The sequence below is a fragment of the Salvia splendens genome, chromosome 14 (genome assembly GCF_004379255.2).
Source record: "Salvia splendens isolate huo1 chromosome 14, SspV2, whole genome shotgun sequence".
Lineage (NCBI taxonomy): Eukaryota > Viridiplantae > Streptophyta > Magnoliopsida > Lamiales > Lamiaceae > Salvia > Salvia splendens.
In genome coordinates, this window is record NC_056045.1 from 27,674,178 (window position 1) to 27,692,280 (window position 18,103).

An 18,103-nucleotide genomic window follows, 5' to 3' on the forward strand; every position below is an offset into this window, starting at 1 on the left:
TCTGCAACGGATTACTATATTTACCAATATATTGCATTGCATGATCACTAATGCAAATCAACTGATAATTAAACAATCTTCAAAATCAACTCAATTTAGCTACTTCTAGCCAAGTTGGTTGATGATACCCAGGAATCTCTGGCAGCGGCGGATCTAGAATTTTCAGTATCGGGGTACTGCCTCTACCAATGATCTCTGGTAAGATTCCTGCCTTTGCAGCCTCATTCCGTCGTTGAAATTCTTGATGAATCTATCCACCTTCTGATTAAACTCCTCGAGACTCATCGACGGATCTCTCCTCACCAGCCCTCCTCTCCTCGTCGCCGACACCGCGTCGTTGAACGTCTCCGCCTTCCTCAGCTCCCTCCACTTTGGCGACGTCGGCACCACCTCCTCCGAGTCCAGCCGCCTTGGCCGCTGCTGCGCCGCCTCCTCCCACTTCTCGCTCTTCTTCAGTCCTTTTTTCTTCTGCTTCGGCTTCGTATTCGGCTTTGGCTTCGGCTTCGGCTTCGGCTTCGGCTTCGCTCCCCCAATGATCGCCTCCCACGTGGCATCAATCGTGTTGTCCTCTTCTTGATCCGTCGCTTCTCTCTCCTCCGCCTCCTTTTCGATGATCAGCGCATCCTTCCATTTTTCAATCGTTGCTACTGTGCTAGTACTACTTGTTAGGACTGTCGACTGCACATCTGATATGAGATGTGTTTGTAACCCGTCATGATTTGAGACATCATCGTCGTACCAATTTGTCGAGTTGCTGTCTCTGATGGGGATTGGCTGTGCCACGTCAGATGGCGGCGGCTGAAGTGGACTTACTTCGATGACGTCCCAAATCGGCGGCGCAGATGGCTGCGGGAGCGGCGGCGGTTCAAGAATTAAGGGTGATTGATCAGGACCAGGATCAAAATCATGATCATGGTCAATTTGGAATTCAAGATCAATATCAAATCTAACTATATCAATACCAACATGGCCGAGAACATAGTTGCTGGTGGTGGTTTCTGGGTGGTGGTGGCGGCGGGAGGAGGCGATTATGAGGATGATCATGAGGTTGATGGCGACAACGGTGATGGTGGTGGGATGAGAGGATAAGAAGCATTTGATGGAGCTCCAGAAATCGGTGGCGGTTAAGAAAATTGTTTTGCAAGACTGAGGAAGATTCAACGCGTCTTTGAGGGAAAGGATGGTGGAGACGAGGCCCATTGAGAGGAGGAGAAGCTCTAGGAATTTGCATGAGATTTGTACAAATCTACTCTTGTTCTTGGCTAAACTATCTACATATAGAAATGCCATTTTTTGGTTTGCTAAGGTGGAGAGGTGTTGTGTTTAGTTAGGCTTTGATTTGTAGAGATAAGAGAGGCAGGAGAAATGGAAATGCATAGTATAGTATGCTATGATGTTGTGCTTGTGTTCTAGTAGTTGTGACTTGTGATGTGTGTGTGTGTGTGTTTTTCTACAAATGGGACGAAAGAAAGAAAGTGAAGAAGGGGGTTTAAGTAATTGAGAAATAGTATTATGGAACTTGGAGGTGATTAGTCCATCATGTCAACACATAAGCTTGCTTTAATTTGTTTTGGTTGGTTCAAGTCTTCAATTTTAAATCGATATTTTATTACAGGAGCGGAAGTGGAAAAATGCGCACGTGAAAATAAAAAATAGCGAACTTTGCGTTCGAAATTTAAATAAATAATTAATTTTCCAATTACTATTTGACTTGGCGACGGGAGCTAGTTGTACAATATGATCATTTGATTGTTAATTTATGATTTTAAAAAATATAGTACTAGTATTAAATATGAATGATGATACAAAAATATAAGTTGTGCAATAAAATAGAAATTCCATCAACAATATGATAATAAGATTATACTTTTCATATAATATCATTCATTCAGGGCTTTTTGGGTTCAGCATGCCATTGCAATGAAAATTTAATGAAATTTGAAGATATTTTCTTGGAAATATCTGGTGTTATTTAGTTATTAATTAAGATGATAAAGAGAAGCTGGCTTGTATATTACAAAGATTTATATGCATGGTGACAATCGACAATAACCTAATAAATAGTCAAATTAAGCATTGCTATCAGATAAGCACTTTTCCATTTTTAATAAATACTGTAAGTTTCAAGGAAATTGGTTGCTATTAATTAACTGGTAATATAATTTTCCAAATAATTCATGGCATATATAATTATTACTCACTAGTCAATGGACAATAAGTTAGTTTGTGACTCAAAAATTTGTTTGATATTTAAATCTACAATGACAACCTCTTTTAATTGGTTGACAAATGTGTCTAGAGTATTTATCCTAGCGACAAGGAAGTTAGACATTATTGTATGAGGTGCCGAGTTCGAGTTCTCTTGATATTTGTAATTTCCTCTTGTAATTTCCTTCTTTCTATAGTATATGAGTTTATTTGTTGTAATTTCTTTCTTTCATTTATATTGTGAACTAAAACGTCCATATAGTAAACTAGATCATTTTGATCTAATGACTGATATTTGTTCTATAATTATGCTCTTAATATTAGTTAATTATCCTTTGATCAATCTCTCTGTATTAGTATATGCGTGCCTATATATGTAAACTTTATTAATCCTAAAAACTCATGAAGACAATGTTAATAAATGATATATATAGTACAGTTAAGAGTTATGAGTCAGAATGTTTTTGAGTTCGACTAATATGATTTAATCCTGAAATTCGAATTTCTCCAATCCATTAATTAGTTGGGAAATTAAAGAAATTAATTAGCACACTACAAGCCCCCATGATTAGATATGAACAATCAGCCAACCTCAATTTATTAATTTGAATTAAAAGATTAATCTTTTTAGATAATTAATTTTGAAATTGACCATGGGACCGACTACGTCACTTGGATACGTAATGAGTAGTATGTACAATATTTGATAACGTGTTATATCGTCTACGTATATTTATTGCCTAAAATCTAACCCTATACTCTTACTATTAAAGTATTAAATAAATAATTAATTTAACATATGCTGTTGGCCGAACTAAATTAGACACAGTTTAATCAATTTCACATAAATATATAATGACAGTTCAAATTTCTCGTCAATATTTTATACCAAACATGAAAGATCATTATGAATAATTATATTATAGAGCTTGATCATTGAATGTAGATGGGGTTCATGTAAGTCATTGTAAATAAAAGTGTGTTATTGACATTTGGGTAGACAAAAAGAGCTCTTAAATTTAATAGCATTGCAGCTTCTTATTTAAATACTCTTGAAATTCGAAAGTTCCATCTTGATCTAATTAATCTCATTCATCTATGCATTAATAAAGGGAATTTAAGGCAAAATGTATAGGCTTAAATAAAAGTTATATATAGACTTTTTAATACTAGAACATTTTAAATTTATAAAGATTCATATAAAAATTGAACCCAATTTTTTATACTATAATTCCATATGGGGTTCTTTGGATGCAATAATTGTGTGAAGTTATATTAAAGCTTACGGATAACATTTTCTAGATTAGGGCACATAATGATATTCAGAAGATATGACATAAAATTAATGGTTGTCCCACTAATGCTATATACTCTCTCCGTTCTTGAAAATTTGTCATATTTCATTTTCTATACTCGTTTTGAAAAAATAATAATAAGTAGCTAAAGTGGAAAGAGGGTAAAGTATAACATAGATGAGAGAAAAGTCCAGAGTCTTTATCCTAGCGGCAATGAGCTTAGACATTATTGTATGAGTCTTAGTCTTTCATTTATGACAAAATTATTGTATGAGTCATAGTCTTTCATTTATGACAAAATTAGTCTATATATGCGTAAGTCTTAGTCTTTCATTTATGACAAAATTTATTCCAAATATTCTCGGCTAAACCATTCATAAATCTCAAGCAATTTTGAGACAAATTAATATTGAATAAATTAATGGTCATGCACGTGGTTGAACACGCATTTGAAATATAAGTATATATTTTAAATTAAACTATATATTAGTATTTGATTTCACATTATATTGACTTGATATACTAATATTCTTTTATTTTTTTAAAGTACGTTCACACGAAAAAACAGCAAATGTTGACTTCATATGCCAGTCTATTTTTCTCTTATTATCTTCTCATTTAGGTTGAAATTACCTTCTAATTAACAAGATATAGATGAAATTAACAATATTAAGACTGTACTAATGACTGTTGAAGTACCTATAGTGAGGCTATGAGAGTGTTTATACACATAGTGCTAGCTATATTTGGTGGATATGGGCGGTGCCGCGGTGGTGGTGGTGGCGGGCCACCAATCGCTGCCGCAGGGAGAGTGGCTTTTGTAAGTAATTTAATTACTTATATAGTCCACTAAGATTCACTTAGCTTTAGGCTTTCAAGTACTCTAAAATTGCTCCAAAGCTTAGCAGACAAACAGCTGCATATGCTTCCACATAATACACATACATTGCTTTGCTTTAAAGATTGCCATAATTATGTTTTTTTTTTGATATAGTCATCATTATCAATGTAAATTAGTCTTGCATGATGCAATCCGTTGTATATTTGTGTTCGGTTCGATGGAGTATTAGATAAAATTGAATTTTGCTTAACTGAATTAATAGACGGAATTTGATACTTATTTTGGACTAATTATTCAATCTCAGGATAAGTTAATTTTGAGTAACTGAATATTAATTTTAGTTCGGAATAGTGGTTATGAAATGCTCCCTTCGTCCACGAATTATAGTCAAATTGTGGACGATCAAGTTTTAATGTGAAATTGGTCAAGAGAAAAAAGATAAAAAGTAAGTAAAGTAAAAGAGATATGGATAAAAAGTGGGTAAAATATGAGTGAGAAACTTTTCATATTTATAAATTGGACTATTTTTTTTGTGGACATCTCAAAATGGTAAAAACGACTATTTTTCGTGGACTGAGCATACTTTACATATATATTAACTTGCAAAATAGATGAATAATTAATCTACTTAATTATTTTTCTACACTTATCTTCTTAATTAATTGACTTTTATCTTTCAATCACATTCTGAGTAATTTGTTTATATATGAGTGAGACCTTGTACTTGGATGGATATTTGATTTTATACATAATTCTCACGGGATGTATTCATTTCCTTTTTGTATCTTTTGTTCTTTGTTCTTTTTAATCTCAGCCCCACGATTTTGTCATCCGAAGGTTAGATTGGTGCCATGTGTCGTTTAATAATGCAGATTTTCAGTTGAATAATGCACACCGACTAATAATGCACCATTATAATGTAATAATGCAGATCATCTGGACCGTTGATGAATGAGATCTAACGGCCCATATTATGCAGATCATCTGGACCGTTGATGAATGAGATCTAACGGCCCATATTAAGAAGAATAAATGATCTAAGGGATGAATAGGAGAATAACGCTCCCCTATATAGCCTTATCTTATAAATAAATCTTGGATATATACATCTTCAATTCCGACGAAATTAATTTCGAATAATCTGGACTAATCCAATGTATATTAAACTCAAGTCAATTCAATTTCAAATAACTCCAAACTAAATTAATATCGAGTGACTGAATATCTGGACTAATCCAATGTATATTAAACTCAAGTCAATTCAATTTCAAATAACTCCAAACTAAATTAATATCGAGTGACTGAATATGCCTTTGAATTCTTTCTTTTTATTGACTGAAACATGATTGGTTGATTTTTTCTATATCGGCTCGAGTGCTTGATTTTTCTATGAGTTGTTACTATTACTTTGCTATATATCTTCCATTTGGAATAGCATGCCAATTTAATTATAGGCTCATTAAATTGTGGACAACCCCACAACTATAATTCTGTGCAATAATTTAATAGGATTAAACTTGAAACGGGATAGGAAATTCATGGGAAGAGTGAATAAGACCTCATGAAAATGATTACTTTCATTCAACCAATCAACCATGCATTATAGTGAAATAAGTTAAATATTAGAAATGAATCACTCACCCCTTAAAAGGCCTTATAAGAGGAGGGTTATCCATACTTTTATAGGTGAGCTAGGATCGTTACCAAGTCGATGTGAGACAAGATATTAAGAATTTTAACACGTCCCATACTTTTATAGGTGAGTTAGGATCGTTACCAAGTCGATGTAAGCTAGGATCGTTACCAAGTCGATGTGGGACAAGATATTAAGAATTTTAACACGCCCCCTCACGTGTGGGCCGTAATGACTTAAAATGGCTTGCATAAGACCAATAATATGTGTTCACATTTCCCATCATTAGATGTTTTTATCATCCTCAGTATTATTTCAACTATTGATATAAATATACATTTAAGGTTATAAAGCCATAGAAAAGACTAATCATGGTATAAGACTATAAGATGTAAGGTTAAATCGATATCATGTAAAATTGTCATAATCTTGTAACTCTTATCCCTTTAACATTAATTTGAACCTAATTAATTAGGTAAATTTTTACTACATTTGTCTTTTTATATCCAACTAAACCTCTTTACGAGTCAAGGCTTGACTTTTGAATATTGAATTATATAATCGTATCTGCCAAAATAATGCAACAAAAGGAGGAAAAAGGTGACATTTATGCTATTAAAAATGATGATTGGCCATATCTTATCTCAATAAAAAAATTGAATCAATGTTCTGATTTTGTCACTTCCAAGTGTCTGCAAGATACGAATCGTTGGAAAAGATAAGGTTAGCCATTGATAATGATAAAGTATTAAAAAAATTCTGTTAAAAATGACAAATAAGATAGCCATTAAAGTTAAGGAAATTTGAACAATAATTCCTCATGCACATGATATTGTTCTATGAAAAGGACTGTTGTTTTAGTTGTTTATACAGAGTTTCAATTTTGAATCATGTTAATCAAATACAAATACCAAAAAAAAAAGCAAGAGATATGAATCAAAATAAAATATTCTCTAGTAATAAATGTCACATTTCCCTTTTTAGTTTGTCCCATAAAAGTTCTCACATTTCATTTTTTTTAAAACTTCTCTCTCACATTAATATAAATATACTATCTCCGTTCCTCAAGAATATGCACCATTTCCTTTTTAGTTTGTCCCACAAGAATATGCATTTTCGAATTTTGGAAAGTCTTTTCTCTCTAATGAGGCGCGACTCATTCTCCACTAACAATACATTATTTTAGCTCAATATTTTCAATTTTAACTGTCCAAAAAAAGATTTCTATGCGTCCACTCATGGCTGATGAAGTTGTTATGATGATAGCACTACATATTACTTACAATTAACTCCCACAAACAACACAACCAGAATCATCAATAAAACTTTTCTAAGGAACACTGTAGGCAATAGTGATGAATCCGCGAATTTTTGGTGTTGATGAATGCAGGAAAATGCAGATCACAACACAATGAATTTACGTGGTTCGATTTACTGAGGTAAATCTACGTCCACGGGAAGAAAATAGGGCAGAGTTGTATTGCTTGATCTGGGATTACAGCTTACAACACAGACTTGCTATATGGTATTTTATCTCTAGAGAGCTTAACAGAACTTAACCCTATCTATCTGATCTAGGTTCTATTTATACCTTGAACCAAGATCGTGGCATGCAGCCATTTACTAGGTAGTGGATGTCGTGGAGATCGTGGCGATCTTGCATGGGTCCACTATCCTGCATGAGTTAATGACTGCTTGACACCACTAAATAGATCGTGGGTGTAGTGGAGGTGGAAATCCTGCATGAGTCCACTATCTCCTAGTTCGGTCGAATACTGAGACCGAACTGCTGAATTATTGCCGAGCAGCTTTTGCCGATCTGAGAGTAGAGCTTGATGCCGACCTGAGAGCAGAGTTTGATTGGTTGGCTTTTACCGAGCTGTAGGCTGGGGCCGAACTCTTTGGTTGTGCCGAACTGAACTCTTTAGTCATGCCGGACTGATTCTCTTTAGTCATGCCGAACTGATACTCTTTCTTGGGCTTTAGGCTGATGGGCTTTACTGCTGTTGGGCTTGTTTAGTACGTACTCCATCACTACCCCCCCCGGAAAGCGAAGTGAATCACTTCGGCATTCTGGATAAAGGTACGGGGTAAGTTGATGTTTGTCCTCGGTCTGATGAAGTGAACTCTTCTTTGACCGGACTTAGTTTGTGTCCTAATTTGGCGAGTTTTATCGCTCGGATCGGACTTTCCGTTGTCCTAATTTGGGGATCGGACTTTCCCTTGTCCTAATTCGGCGAGTTTTATCGCGTGGATCGGACTTTCCCTTGTCCTAATTCAGGCAAGTTTTATCGCGTGAATCGGACTTTTGTTGCAGTTCGTTTCAGACGAAGTGCTTGATTTTTAAGCCGAATTGTGGTCTTGTATCCTCTTTAGAAGCTTGGACTTCACAATCGTTGGCTTATTGCAGTTCGTTTCAGACGAACTGCTTGTTTAAGCTGAATTGTGGTCTTGTATCCTCTTTAGAAGCTTTGACTCACAATCTTTTAGCTTGTATATGTTCTAAGAAGGGGATCAGCCTTCGAAGAACAAGATACCTCAGTAACATTTGTAAGAGACGACACGCACATAGACAGACAAAACGCATAAAGACAAATAAAAAGCACATAGAGAAACAAAGACCAAGCAAACCAAATAAAGCACATTGACCGAACAGGACTCAAGACTGACTGACCGGACTGTCTCTTACAAATGGAACTTTTTGAGGTTGGAAATGTGCCATGTTCGGGGTACCTGTTCTCCTGACATGTGAGCCAATTTGTAAGACCCTTTGCCGAGGACTTCTGACACCCGATATGGACCTTCCCATGTGGGTTCGAGCTTGCCCAGCTTTTCTGCTCGGCTTACTTCGTTGTTTCTCAAGACGAGATCTCCCACTTGAAATTGCAGCTTCTTCACCCTTTGGTTGTAATACCGGGCTACTTGCTCTTTGTACTTGGCTGCTTTTATGCATGCCAATTCTCTTCTTTCTTCGGCAAGATCTAGCTCGGCTCTCAGTCCGTCGTCATTCATTTCTGCTGAGAAATTTAGAGTTCGGGGACTGGGTATGCCGATCTCCACCGGAATCACGGCTTCAGTGCCGTACACAAGACTGTACGGAGTTTCACCGTTGGAGGTTGTGGGTGTAGTTCGGTAGGACCATAGGACTTGAGGGAGATTTTCTACCCATTGTCCTTTGGCTTGTTCTAACCGAGCTTTTAACCCTTTCACCAGGATACGATTTGTTACCTCCGTTTGTCCGTTTGCTTGTGGATGAGAGACCGAAGTGAATCGCTGTTGAATATTCAGCTCTTGGCACCAATTCTTGAACGTCTTGTCGGTGAACTGAGTCCCGTTATCCGAGATGAGGATGTGGGGTATGCCAAATCGGCACACTATGTTCTTCCAGACGAAATCCAATGCCTTCGAGCTCGTTATCGTAGCTAATGGTTCAGCTTCCACCCACTTCGTGAAGTAGTCCACGGCAACGATAAGGAATTTCATTTGCCGAGGAGCTTGTGGTAGTGGTCCTACTATGTCTATACCCCATTGCATAAAAGGCCAAGGGCTTTGCATAGTGGATAGATCGGTCTGCGGCATCCTTGGGATATTTGCATGGATTTGGCACTTCGGGCATGTCTTGACGAGCTGCACTGCTTCTTGTACCAAGGTTGGCCAATAATACCCCCATCTTAGAACTTTTTTAGCTAAAGCTCTAGCTCCGATGTGGCTGCCGCACGATCCTTCATGAACTTCTCTGAGGATGTAGTCCGTCTCTTCTGGTCCTACGCACCGCAATAACGGCTGGAGGTAAGACTTTCTAAAGAGGACTCCTTCATGAAGTTCGTACCGAAGTGCTCGGCACGTGATCTTCCGAGCTTCTCTCTTATCCTCGGGCAATTGTCCTTGATCCAGATACTGCAAGATCGGCGTCATCCAGTTCGGCGAGCTGGATACTGAATGTACCTCGGCTTCATCAATGCTTCGATGCATTAATTCTTCCGCCTTTGAGCTCGGATCTGAGGCCAACTTACTTAAGGTATCTGCTCGGCTATTTTCCGCTCTGGGAATGCGGATTATCCGAAAATAGGAGAAACTTCGGCTGATGCTTTGCGCTTTGTCCAAATACTTCTTCATTCTCTCGTCACGAGCTTCACTTGTACCCAACATGTGATTTACTATGACTTGTGAATCACAATGGACTTTGAGAGATTTGACGAGCAGACTTTGCGCTAACTGGAGTCCGGCCAGGAGGGCTTCGTACTCGGCTTCATTATTAGTAGTGGGGAATAGGAACCGAAGTGAGTAGGTTACCTCGTGTCCGTCGGGAGCGACAAGTAAAATACCAGCTCCACTTCCCATCTTGTTTGAAGCTCCATCTACGAATCCGCTCCAGCAGTCCGGCGGCTCTTCTTCGGATTCCAAGGGCTGTGCTAGTTCGGCATTGGCAGAATTTTTCTGTTCGGCAATGACAGGGATTGCTTGATCGAACTTAGCCTCTGCAAGAAAATCTGCCAAGGCTTGTCCCTTGATGGCTTTTCGAGGTAGGTACTCGATTGAGTGTTCTCCCAGCTCTATGGCCCATTTGGCGATTCTGCCTGATGCTTCTGGCTTGGTCAAAACTTGCCGAAGAGGCAGATCGGTTAAGACGCATACCTTGTGAGCATAGAAGTATGGCCGCAGTCTCCTTGCTGCATTTACTAACGCCAGAGCAATTTTCTCCAGAGGTTGATACCTTGTTTCTGGACCTCTTAATGCTCGGCTTGTAAAGTAGATGGGAAACTGCTTTAGGCCTTCTTCTCGTACAAGCACCGCGCTAATGGTTTGATCGGATGCCGCTAAGTATAAGAAAATTACTTCGGCTTCGGTTGGAGCAGAGAGAATAGGAAGCTCGGCTAGATAACTTTTGAGCTCGTCAAAGGCCTTTTTTTGCTCGGCTCCCCACTCGAACTTTGGTGCCTTTTTCAACACCTTGAAGAACGGCAGTTGCTTTTCGGCTGCTTGGGAAAGGAATCGATTCAGTGCGGCTAGACATCCGGTTAGCCTTTGCACGTCATGTATGGACTTCGGCATTGCCATGTTCTGAACGACTTGAACTTTTGAGGGGTTTGCCTTGAGTCCGTCCTTTGAAACCCAACAACCCAGAAACTTTCCCGAATCTACCAAAAAGGTACATTTTTGGGGGTTGAGTTTGAGGTTGGCTTTTCGGAGCACGTTGAGAGTGGATTTGAGGTTGTCTTCGTACTCCGAAGTGCTTTTGCTTTTGACAACTATGTCGTCGACATACACTTCAACCTGTTTTCCGATTAGGTGCCGAAAAAGCTTGTCTACCATCCTTTGATAAGTGGCTCCGGCATTCTTTAAACCGAATGGCATCTTTTTATAAGCGAAAATGCCGAAATCGGTAATGAAAGCTGTTTTCGGAGCGTCACTCTCATCCATCAACACTTGGTGATATCCTTTGTATAAATCAAGAAAACAGAAAATTTCGAAGCCGATCAAAGCTTCTACTTTTTTATCTATATTCGGAAGGGGATAGCAATCTTTAGGACAGTGCTTGTTTAGATCGGTAAAATCTATGCACATCCGCCATCCTCCTTCTTTTTTCTTGATCATCACAGGATTGGCCACCCAAGAAGGATATTTCACCTCGAATAGTACATCCGCTTTTAGTAATTGGCGGACTTCGTCATGGATGACTTGGCTTCTTTCTGCCGCAAAGAGTCTTTGCTTCTGTTTTACTGGCCGGATTGAAGGATCAATATTTAACCGATGAGTGATTACCTCGGGGGGCACTCCGGTCATGTCCAACGGAGACCATGCAAAGACATCTTTGTACTCCTTGAGGAGCTGAATGGTCTTTTCCCGGAGTAGAGGCGTTCCTGCGAAGCCGATCTTGACCGTTCTGGATGGATCATCTTCGTATAACTGAACGGTCATTGAGTTCGGCTCTGAAGTGACTTCGGTCATCTCGCTTGCCTCTGACTCCGGTTGCTGTGATTGCTATGCTTGATGGTGCCGAACTGATTGCTCGGCACTTTTAAGCGCAATCTGCAGACATTCTTTTGCTCTCTTTTGATCACCTCGGATGACCGCTATCCCACCTTTAGTGGGGATCTTGATGGTGAGGTGATAAGTAGAGCAAACGGCCCGAACTGTGTTGAGCCAGTCTCTCCCCAGGATGATGTTGTACGGGGATCGAGCTTTCACCACAAAGAACTCGATCATCGTATTGGAGCTTGTAGGCGCTTTTCCCACCGTGATCGGAAGGCTGATAATACCTTCAGGGCGGGTGTCCTCCTGGGCGAAACTTTTCAGAGGAAGTGGAGCCGGACTGAGCCGAGCTGGATCCACTTCCATTTTATCGAAACATTCTTTAAAAAGAATGCTGACTGACGCTCCTGTATCCACAAATACTCTGTGGATCAGTTTGTTTGCCACTCCGGCTTGAATGACAATAGCGTCTTGATGAGGAGAGATGGCTGGGACGGGATCGGCATCTGAAAATGTAATCACTTCGTCTTTCTTCAGCCTTTTATGTGTTGGCTCCTCTTGATTGGAACCTCTGCGTTCTGCTTTTAGGGACGACTTAGTCTTCCCGGCAGGGAGAGCATCAATAGTCTGGATTACTCCATCATATTGCGGCTCGTCGTCGTCTTCGGGATCCTCATGCCTTTTCGGATCCTGAGGATTGCAGTTCGCACCTCTCTGCCTTTTGTTCTTTTTCGGCTGCTTGCTTTGGTATTTTTTTAACGTTCCTGTTTTCACAAGAACATCAATACCTGCAGCCAAATTTCGGCACTCCTCGGTATCGTGACCGTGGGTTTGATGGAAGGAGCAATATTGATCCTGAGGTCGCCGCGCAGCTGATTTCGTCATCCGCTTTGGTTTTTCGAACATATCGGAATGTAGTTCGAAAATTTCCGCTCTTGACTTGTTTAATGGTACGAACTGAGCGGGCGGCTTCTCAGGATTGAGACGTGGCCCCAATCTGCCTTGTACCGGTGCCCTTTGAATTCTTTCAAAAGGAGTTCGGCGAGGAAGCACCTGGCCGCTTTGATCGGGCTTCTTTTTCTCTTCTCGGGATGAGCTGTCTAAAGACCGTTTTCGACGGTCTGCCTCATCCGCACGGGAAAACTGGTCCGCAATGTCCCACATTTCTTGAGCTGTTTGCGGACCGCACTCCACGAGCTTTCTGTAGAGAGCTCCGGGCAGGATTCCATTTTGGAATGCCGAAATGACAAGCAGATCGTTGAGATCATCTACTTGTAGGCATTCCTTGTGGAATCTCGTCAAGAAGTCGCTGATCTTTTCGTCGCGACCTTGACGTATAGAAAGCAGCTGAGCCGAAGTGATCCGGGCTTCCGCTTTCTGAAAGAACCTCCTGTGGAAAGCGTCCATTAGATCTCGGTAAGATCTAATGCTGCCTTGGGGAAGGCTGTCGAACCACCTTCTGGCGTTCCCGATGAGCAGCTCGGGGAACAGCTTGCACATATGGACCTCATTGAGACCCTGGTTCGCCATATTATATTGATAGCGTCCCAAGAAGTCATGAGGATCCACTAGCCCGTCATAAGTTATTGACGGTGTCCGGTAGTTCCGCGGCAAAGGAGTTCGGGTGATATCGTCCGAGAACGGAGTCTTTAATGCTCCGTACATGGTGAACCCGACATCTCTTCGGTACGGAGGAGATGGAGTTCTCCTGTGGTTCCGGTACCGAGGAGGAACAGGAACATGTCGGGGTTGAGGATTCTTTCTCCTGGAAGACACGTCACTACTGCGGTAGTGACTTTCATGTCTGGATGAGGAGGGAGAATCCGCCGTTGTCTTCTCCGGCTGTTGGCTCTTCTGCAGGAAGGTTAAGAACTCCTCCTGCTTCTCGGCCAAGAACAGCTTGACAGCTTCATTTAAATCGGGCTGTTGGGAAGACTCGGTGCGATCTCTCCTGGAGTGGCTTGTTCCTTCTTCGTGAGAACTGGAGGTAGATGTCTCCCGAGGCCGTTTTTCAGACCTGCGAGCTGGACTAGCTTCCTCACGGTTATCACGAACGGTATTACGGGTAGTGTGTGATCTGGTATGCATTTTTTTGGGGTGGAAAAAGGGTCAAAAATTCGCTTTATCACAAATTTGGTTCTCTGTTTCCCACAGACGGCGCCAGTGATGAATCCGCGAATTTTTGGTGTTGATGAATGCAGGAAAATGCAGATCACAACACAATGAATTTACGTGGTTCGATTTACTGAGGTAAATCTACGTCCACGGGAAGAAAATAGGGCAGAGTTGTATTGCTTGATCTGGGATTACAGCTTACAACACAGACTTGCTATATGGTATTTTATCTCTAGAGAGCTTAACAGAACTTTTTCTATCTGATCTAAGTTCTATTTATACATTGAACTAAGGTCGTGGCTTGCAGCCATTTACTAGGTAGTGGATGTCGTGGAGATCGTGGCGATCTTGCATGGGTCCACTATCCTGCATGAGTTAATGACTGCTTGACACCACTAAATAGATCGTGGGTGTAGTGGAGGTGGAAATCCTGCATGAGTCCACTATCTCCTAGTTCGGTCGAATACTGAGACCGAACTGCTGAATTATTGCCGAGCAGCTTTTGCCGATCTGAGAGTAGAGCTTGATGCCGACCTGAGAGCAGAGTTTGATTGGTTGGCTTTTACCGAGCTGTAGGCTGGGGCCGAACTCTTTGGTTGTGCCGAACTGAACTCTTTAGTCATGCCGGACTGATTCTCTTTAGTCATGCCGAACTGATACTCTTTCTTGGGCTTTAGGCTGATGGGCTTTACTGCTGTTGGGCTTGTTTAGTACGTACTCCATCAAATAGCGAACACTGACGATACTAGGGGACATCGACACCTCTAACCTAATTTTTACCGATTTTTTAAAACCTTATATGTATTTTTAGCACTTTTCATAGCTGGATATTTTTATTTTAACTCTCCAAGTATTTTATGTCCACTCATGGCTAATGATATCAAATTGTTCAAGTTCAAATGTAAAAATAAGGTATGCTATTCAAAATAATAATAGGTAGAAATTAAGGATGTACAATTCCAGCTAATATGTCAATTGTCAAGTATTATTCAAAGTTCTAAGCTATGTATGTGTGCTCCCATTTGAAATGGCAAAAATTCAATCCATCACTTTTGGGAACCAATTAATCCTTATCTTTGTCTTATTTTAATATTTTATAATACATGATAAAGCGATTACCAATTCAATTGAAAACGATCATTCAACAATACTTTCACTAATGACTTTGAACAAGATGATGTGTTTGTTTAAGTCACCTATATTTCTTGAATATGATTCTTTCTAATCTAGATCACCAAACACTATCCTAATTGTCTTTTTAATTTTTAATTTGAAGTTGTGAAGAAATGTCCGAAATGATAACCAGACTTTAGGATGTCTCAATCAGTTTTAGGTCTTTCTTTACATGTTTTCTCAGTAAATATCTTAAGATAACCGATGAAGAAGATTAAGTTGTCACAAAAGTACCTTATGTGCGCGACATCCGTTGCTTCGCATATTTTTCCTCATCCAGTCAACGCATCGCCTCCTAAAACCGACACTCATCAAGAAAAACATATAGATTTCATATCATCAAGAGAGCATTTGCTGAGAAATTTCTTACACTCAAAAGTAGCCCAACGCGATGGAGGAACAACGGTACGATCTTGTGTTTCTTCCGACACGTAGAGCAGGCTAAAGAGATCTGTACCGGCATCCACATTTTTAATAGACAGACATGCCTCAAAACTGACCGGAGATGAAGATTCTTCAAAGGATTCCATAAAATCAAAAGATTCCTGCTTAGATGAATGTAGCTAGTTAGACACACAGATAAGCTAAAATCAGGCACTAGCAGGCGTGCGATAGTTCAGCTTACCGCGCGACAATGCTGCGATGTTTGAGCTTCAATTTTCGGGATTCCCTTCATGAAAAACTCTTCATCCAGAGAGTATCTTCTTGCTCTCTTTGGAATCTCCTTTCTTGTCAAGGTGGTTAAAGAGTTGTCCTCTTCATAGATTTCGGGTATTGGCTGTGGGGTCGTTGGAGCCCATCTTCGGTTCACGTACCTGCAACAAACACTTAACTCGTTAACTCGACTTAACCAAAACTGTTTTTCTTATCAGATAACTTTATACGTTCAGTGCAGTGTTTAAGGCCGAATAATCACTTGGCCTTAATGAAGGTTTCAATTGGACTTCTATAGAACTGTGCTGGTAAATCCGCTTCCCAGTAGCTGTTGGACTTCTCGTTCCCCATCGCTGCACAACAACGACGCTCAATCAATCAATCAATCAACAGAGACACAAACTACAGAGCTAAATTACTACTTGTTTATGTCAATCACATGTCCTGTTTCGTTCACAGAGTGTTCGACAAACTTTCATTCGTTTCATTTATCTGCACAGACGCGTATCTGGCTTACCCTGCATGAAGGCAACCTGGTCGGGGAGCCATGTGTCCAACGTCGTAGATCTTACCTATTTGCAACAAACACGAGTAAACACAAGACAAAAGCACACATAGCGATGAGTTTAATGAGTGTGGATAGGCAAAACCTTGGAGATGTGCACTCCAAGACTGCGGTGTATTCCAGAGCATTGCATACATATGAATATCCCGAGGTTGATGCTTGCCCACCGTGGACCCCTGCAATAAACGCTTGTTGTTATCTGTTTCGTTCAAACCTCTACTCATTATGGTAGGATGTGGGAACATACTTGTTCCGACAATCTGCACATTCCTTGTTTCCCGGTTGTTTAAGAAGATCTAATAGTATCTGCCAATCGCCCCAAAAACAATGTTAGGTTTAACCTCTGCCAAGATCAGCACAAGCGAGCCATTAACGAGAACTAGGACTAGGGACCGGAGTACAAATTTGTCGAACTTTTTTATCGCGAACACACTGCATTTAACGTATAAAGTATGTTTCCTAGACATGTGTTGTTGCACAATGAGAAAACTACATTAACAATAATGCACCTTAATATTATCAAAATGCCAATGCATATAGTTAATTCGTTCAGTGCAATCGGTTCTCGCGTCCTCGCTAAGAAAACCAAAGTTTGTACAGTCTACGAATCAAAGCAACTAGATTTACAAACTTGCTAATTGTTAAAAATGAGATAATATTAAAGTCAGAAAATTTAGTTTGGATCAATTAAACACCCTCATAGTGCAAATGGACATGAAGCTGTTTGAGTTCTTCCTGCCTTATTACATAACAGAAATTCCAATTACATAAGAGGCAATGAGATTAAATAGGGTGATCAGTGATGCAAAGGAGGAAACATACAATTAGATAGAAAATTGGAATTTGATGGAATACTTAAAAAAACAAATTATCCAAAAAAAATACTACTAAAAGAGGGACAAAATTATAACAAGGGATTGTCACCTTTGCATGTTTGGCATTGAGCCTTTTGGAAACAGATGCCTTCTCATTCATGGCTCTCTATCTATAAGTCAGCAACGTTTTCACTCACAAACACAAACACAAACACAAACCAAAATCAAACACAATTGCAAAAGGGATAAAAGAAAGAAAAAAAGGGTGAAAAACGGAGAATCAAATCAACAATGATTGAAATAGAGAAAGAGAGACGATTAGTAATGTCTCTCAATCTCTGTCTAAATTCTGCAAATGAATTTTCAGAAGATATAATAAAACAAAGGCTGAATGGGTTAACAGATTTCGATGATGCCAATTGCCAAGATCCTATCTAGGTTTAGTTTTCCATAAACTTCGGCCTCTGTCCAAATACGGCAATCACACATGTTTTATGACATGACAAACAATCTCACTTTCGCCATAAATATTTTCTTCTTTTGTGATTGAAACTAGACAACTTATTAATTGGATGGTCTGGAATGATTTTTGAATTTTTATGTATAAAAATCACAATATATCCCTAGCAAAAGTAATACTCCTACTAGTATTTGTCGTGATTAATAATATTTTGTAATAAACTTTACTGCGTGAAAAAAGGTAATGGAGGATGGCGAGGAGTTGAGGCCCGGGGACGCTCCCCGTTGCGGCCTGGCCTGGCGTTGGAGGCCCTTCGGGCCGGACCCAGGCCTAAATTTCTAATTTTTTTAGTTTGGAAGAGGAAGAAGAGG

At 39.8% G+C, this 18,103-nt stretch overlaps 2 protein-coding genes across 2 annotated transcripts; both read right to left on the minus strand.

The window, feature by feature from the left end:
* Positions 1–162: 162 nt before the first annotated feature.
* Positions 163–1,290, minus strand: LOC121764446. Its single transcript, XM_042160460.1, has one exon. The coding sequence runs from the start codon at positions 1,288–1,290 to the stop codon at positions 163–165; it is 1,128 nt and encodes a 375-aa protein (XP_042016394.1).
* A 5,221-nt stretch (positions 1,291–6,511) lies between these two features.
* LOC121764964 (probable ADP-ribosylation factor GTPase-activating protein AGD15) lies at positions 6,512–17,593 on the minus strand. The gene is made up of 9 exons (XM_042160998.1): positions 17,382–17,593; positions 16,705–16,763; positions 16,543–16,633; positions 16,410–16,464; positions 16,155–16,245; positions 15,864–16,053; positions 15,609–15,783; positions 15,473–15,533; positions 6,512–6,669 (listed from the first exon to the last, which is right to left on the minus strand). Coding segments are annotated over exons 1-8 (714 nt in total). The 5' UTR covers positions 17,433–17,593; the 3' UTR covers positions 6,512–6,669; positions 15,473–15,531.
* Between the last annotated feature and the right edge of the window lie 510 nt (positions 17,594–18,103).

What these genes read in the sequence shown, in the direction of transcription:
- LOC121764446 (XM_042160460.1), bottom strand. Translation starts at nt 1,290, where the DNA reads ATGGCATTTCTATATGTAGATAGTTTAGCCAAGAACAAGAGTAGATTT.
- LOC121764964 (XM_042160998.1), bottom strand. Translation starts at nt 17,432, where the DNA reads ATGAATGAGAAGGCATCTGTTTCCAAAAGGCTCAATGCCAAACATGCA. An exon ending in TGTGCAGATTGTCGGAACAA is followed by an intron (nt 16,634 to 16,704) that starts GTATGTTCCCAC and finishes CGTTTATTGCAG; the next exon opens with GGGTCCACGGTGGGCAAGCA. An exon ending in TTGGAGTGCACATCTCCAAG is followed by an intron (nt 16,465 to 16,542) that starts GTTTTGCCTATC and finishes TGTTGCAAATAG; the next exon opens with GTAAGATCTACGACGTTGGA.